This window comes from Acinonyx jubatus, chromosome B4 (assembly GCF_027475565.1).
Source record: "Acinonyx jubatus isolate Ajub_Pintada_27869175 chromosome B4, VMU_Ajub_asm_v1.0, whole genome shotgun sequence".
NCBI lineage: Eukaryota > Metazoa > Chordata > Mammalia > Carnivora > Felidae > Acinonyx > Acinonyx jubatus.
Genome location: NC_069387.1, coordinates 74,487,986 through 74,493,194, shown reverse-complemented (window position 1 = coordinate 74,493,194; position 5,209 = coordinate 74,487,986). Strand labels below are relative to the sequence as shown.

General features: G+C 50.8%; 1 protein-coding gene across 1 annotated transcript; it reads left to right on the top strand.

The window, feature by feature from the left end:
- Positions 1-1,131: 1,131 nt before the first annotated feature.
- Positions 1,132-4,602, top strand: TUBA1B (tubulin alpha 1b). The gene is made up of 4 exons (XM_015065787.3): positions 1,132-1,291; positions 2,652-2,874; positions 3,021-3,169; positions 3,440-4,602. Exons 1-4 carry the CDS (start codon positions 1,289-1,291, stop codon positions 4,418-4,420), a joined length of 1,356 nt encoding a protein of 451 aa, XP_014921273.2. The 5' UTR covers positions 1,132-1,288; the 3' UTR covers positions 4,421-4,602.
- The last annotated feature ends 607 nt before the right edge of the window (positions 4,603-5,209 follow it).

The following is a 5,209-nucleotide window of genomic DNA, read 5'->3' as shown; positions in this document are numbered from 1 at the left end:
AAGGGTTAGCAATATATAGTTTATGGTCTTGTAATAGATTCTCCTGAAAGGCACGGGTGAGGTCTGGGGGGGAGGGGGTACCCACTATTATCTGGGCCTCCAAGCAGTGCGCCATAACCAACTGATCTATCTTGACATAACAGAAAGTATTTATTATTATATAGAGTTTTACAAAGCTCTAAATATAACACAAGGATTCCCTACTTCCTAATATCCTTCGGTGTCAATTGCCTCTCTACCCAAATTTCTGTCCTCACTACTCCCATTCAGCTACCAAATGTGAAATGTACCTTTGTGGGGTTTTTCTGTTGTTGTTGTTGTTGTTGTTGTTTAAGATTTTATTTTTAAGAATCTCTACACCCAACTTGGGGCTCAAACTCACCACCCCAAGATCTGGAGTCACAGGCTCTAGCGACTGAGCTAGTCAGGTGCCTGTGAAATGTATCTTTGAATATCCTCCCATTTTAAAAGCCCCTAAGACTGTTCCATAAAGTTGTTGGTTTAGGTCTAAAAATGGGGCCTAGTAAGTCGTTTTAACAGCCTCGATGTTCATTGCTTCGGTACTACTTTTTGAATGACTGAAATACTTTTGCTTCCAACGTCTTGCACCTTACTTTAACGAACAAGTCATTACAATAAACCAAATAAAACTAGTCTGTTTTCTAAACCTTGCATCCTCCACATTACCAGGTAAGTAAAGAATGCACTGCCTGCCTTTAAAGGAACTGAGAAAAAAAAAGGCAAAACTCACTGACAGATTGTGGCAACATGAAAATAATCAGCTGAGCTAGCCGGACCAGAAGTTTCTGCATTTCATGGTGCTTCATCTTTAAAACTGTATGGACTTCTTAAGTCTTAGGGTTCGTCCATATTAAGGCAAGCCTCCTTTCCCGTTCCCACGTTGGCTGGTTTCAGAACCTGCGCCCGCCGCCCGCCCCCCGCCCAGGCCCTGGCAGCCATGCGCCAAAGACTGCAGCACCCGAGCTCGCTGTCCGCAGGCGCGGCGGACCCCGCCCAGCAGGCCCGGAGCGGGGAGGGGGCTCCGGTCCAAGAAGCCCGCCTCTGCGGCGGCCGAGCCGGGCGCCGAGTGGGCGCGACGGGCCGGGGGAGGGGCCCGCGGCAGTGGCACCGCCTGTGCCCGCCCGCCCCTCCCCGAACCGCTACTTAAGTGGCTCCGGCACCGCCCCCGCTTCAGTGCGTTACTTACCTCGACTCTTAGCTTGTCGGGGACGGTAACCAGGACCCGGTGTCTGCTCCTGTCGCCTACGCCTGCTAACCCTTAGCCACCATGGTGAGTGGACCACTCGCGGCGCCGCCCTCGCTCTGGAAAAACGGGAAAAGCCAGCCAGGCGGTCTCGGACGGCCTTTTAGCCAGAGATCAGCGCTCCTCGTTTTGGAGAGCGAAAAGCGAGGCGAGGGTGGGAGTAGTGAGAACGGCTGGGGCATGGAAGGGGGGGGCGCATTTTCTTCTCTGTCTTTGGGAGGGGATGGCGGAGCCCCAGCTCCCCAGACCGTGGTTGGGGCTCTCAATTAGCCCTTAACTCCGGGGTGCGGTGACCCGAGACCCTACAGTCCTTTCCCGCGCGTTCCCATCCCCCCTTCCTTCCCCGGCCTTTGGCGGGAGCGCGCGCGGGCTCTCCACGCCCTCACTTCCTCCTTAGCGAGAAGAGCGGAGGCGGGAAGGAGCCGGAATACAAAAGCGCACGCGCGACCGTTAGCTTCCCGCCAGGGAGCGGCGGGAGACCGCCCCTGCAGTCTGCGCGTGCGCGCTGGGGCCCTGCGCGTCCGCCACTGTAGGGCGTGTCGTCTGTTAGCCTGAATTTTTTTTTGTTTTTAACGAAAGAAAAGCTACATGTGGAGAATCCTCCGTGTCAGTGTGCTGCAGTACGCCAGCGTACTAGGATAATTTGCTCCCAACAGCTTCTAGACTCCATCTGTCCCTTGACCTATGTTAGGAATGCGTGTAGGAGCAGCTGGTGGCGGTGAGGGATTTTGAGAGAATGGAAATCGGATCTTGATCCAGATCTGGGCTGCTGATAATCCCCTGCTGCGCCCTGACTGATGTGGGGGTGCTAGGCTAAGCCTAGCGCCTGGGGGAGCAGAAGATGGTTGGCCGAGGTAGCACCTCAGCAGACGTGGCCGCTGCGTGTGTCTGCAGCTGCGCGGTCCCGCTGGCCGCAGGCGGGCGCGGGCGCGCGCTCACACACCCTGAATTGCTCATTCATCCTGTGCCGCAAAACCCCGCCCTTTGTCCCTGTGGCCAGACATTTCCTCTGCACTGTTCTGGCCACGTGCTTCCTGTGATGGTAGCTGCCCGGAAATCTGGCCGCCTAGTCTAAAATGGAATTCTGAAGCTTGAGCACTGGATGAATGGCCTCCCCCCTATCTTGGTGCTCCAAAGGAGAAAGCTGTGACTAAGCTTTCTTGGTCTGGAACGAGGCCTTCCCAATTTACAGGGTGAAAAGAAATACATTAAAAGCAATGCCGATTAAAAAGTGTAGTGATTCTCTCCTAGAAAAGATGTTACATTTTAACTAGTTTTAGAAGGGGAAATTTGTAAGATTGATTAAGTTATTTTGTTCTGCTTCACAGTCAACTACTAGATTAGTTTAATGCTGATTTTTTTTTTTTTTTAACCTACTTTTCCACAGCGTGAGTGCATCTCCATCCACGTTGGCCAGGCTGGTGTTCAGATCGGCAATGCCTGCTGGGAGCTCTATTGCCTGGAACACGGCATCCAGCCCGATGGCCAGATGCCAAGTGACAAGACCATTGGGGGAGGAGATGACTCCTTCAACACCTTCTTCAGTGAGACGGGCGCTGGCAAGCATGTGCCCAGGGCAGTGTTTGTAGACCTGGAACCCACAGTCATTGGTGAGTTGGCCTCAGTAGTAACCCAAGGGAGATCTCAGGGCTCTTGAGATAGGAGGTCTGTCGTGAGGGCTCCACTGACACCCTGGGGTGGAGCAGGCGTGTGCAGGTTGTGAGTGACGGGTGGCTGCTTTGTTTTTCTCTTCCAGATGAAGTTCGCACTGGCACCTACCGCCAGCTCTTCCATCCTGAGCAGCTCATCACGGGCAAGGAAGATGCTGCCAATAACTATGCCCGAGGGCACTACACCATCGGCAAGGAGATCATCGACCTTGTCTTGGACCGAATTCGGAAACTGGTATGTTTGTTCTCCAGAATAAAGTAAATAATGACCCTAAGGAAGACATTTGAAATACGATCTTTTCTTTTCAAACGCAGAATAGAAATATAATGGAGTGAGGACAACTGGTAAATTATTCCTTGATAGGGTTTTTAAATTTTCAACTGCAACATGAATTATTTGGTGTCATTTTATAAACGTCAATGAAGATGTTTTAAGTGAAGAAATGCTTTGTAATTCTGGGAAGGTCTATTATAATCTGTCTTCTCTGTTCCTTTTTTCTCACAGGCCGACCAGTGCACGGGTCTTCAGGGCTTCTTGGTTTTCCACAGCTTTGGAGGGGGAACTGGTTCCGGGTTCACCTCCCTGCTGATGGAACGTCTCTCTGTCGATTATGGCAAGAAGTCCAAGCTGGAGTTCTCCATTTACCCAGCCCCCCAGGTTTCCACTGCTGTCGTTGAGCCCTACAACTCCATCCTCACTACCCACACCACCCTGGAGCACTCTGATTGTGCCTTCATGGTAGACAACGAGGCCATCTATGACATCTGTCGTAGAAACCTCGATATCGAACGCCCAACCTACACTAACCTTAACCGCCTTATTAGCCAGATTGTGTCTTCCATCACTGCTTCCCTCAGATTTGATGGAGCCCTGAATGTGGATCTGACAGAATTCCAGACCAACCTGGTGCCCTATCCCCGCATCCACTTCCCTCTGGCCACATATGCCCCTGTCATCTCTGCTGAGAAAGCCTACCATGAACAGCTTTCTGTAGCAGAGATCACCAATGCGTGCTTTGAGCCAGCCAACCAGATGGTGAAATGTGACCCTCGCCATGGTAAATACATGGCTTGCTGCCTGTTGTACCGTGGTGATGTGGTTCCCAAAGATGTCAATGCTGCCATTGCCACCATCAAGACCAAGCGCAGCATCCAGTTCGTGGACTGGTGCCCCACTGGCTTCAAAGTTGGCATTAATTACCAGCCTCCCACTGTGGTACCTGGTGGAGACCTGGCCAAAGTACAGCGAGCTGTGTGCATGCTGAGCAACACCACAGCCATTGCTGAGGCCTGGGCTCGCCTGGACCACAAGTTTGACCTGATGTATGCCAAGCGTGCCTTTGTTCACTGGTATGTGGGTGAGGGCATGGAGGAAGGAGAGTTTTCTGAGGCCCGTGAGGACATGGCTGCCCTTGAGAAGGATTATGAGGAAGTTGGTGTGGATTCTGTTGAGGGAGAGGGTGAAGAGGAAGGAGAGGAATACTAATTACCATTCCTTTCAACCCTGCAGCATGTCACACTCAGAACTTAAGCTTCAACATTAGCTGACAGGCATTAAAGCTTCTGGTTAGATTGTCTTCACTTTTAACTGTGACCATGTCTTACTTTTCCATGTGTACCTGTCAGATTTTTGCATCATGTCACAAAGTAAAGGCTTTATGAAAGGAAGTTTGACTTCTGTGCTTCTTCTAAATTGCTTTCTCCAATTCAAGATGTACTACCACTCATCTACATCTGGAAGATAGTCTGCAACAGGGTTGTAATACCAAGGATCCCACTTTCTGTGTAGCTGCCTGTATGGGGAGAAGAGCACACTGGACTGGAAAAGCAGGAGAGCTAGATTTTGACACTGGTGTGTTAATACCACCTCAGTTTCAGAATGCAGGTCAAAGGGGGTTTAGGAAAAATAACCCTTGTACAACAAAATGGCTGGCTAGATGAACATTTGACCACAAGGAGGTGAAAGCTGTTTCTAGCCCTATCCTATTGGGAGGGAGGAGTGACAGGATCAATTCCTGGTGGTAAAAATCCTACCATAGGGGAAAACCAAATGAGGCATGGGTATAGGAAAAACAAAGCTATGGATGTTTGCAAGAGCAGTGCTTTAGGAGACGGTGAAGTGGCAACATTGTACAGGTTAGGATAGGGTTAATAATTTACAGTACTTGGTGTAGCATACATTTTTTCTTAAGTTTATTTGCGGGGGGGGGGGGGGGGGGAGGTAGGAGTGGAGGGGCAGGGACAGGAGAGAGTCCTAAGTAGGCTCAGCAGAACC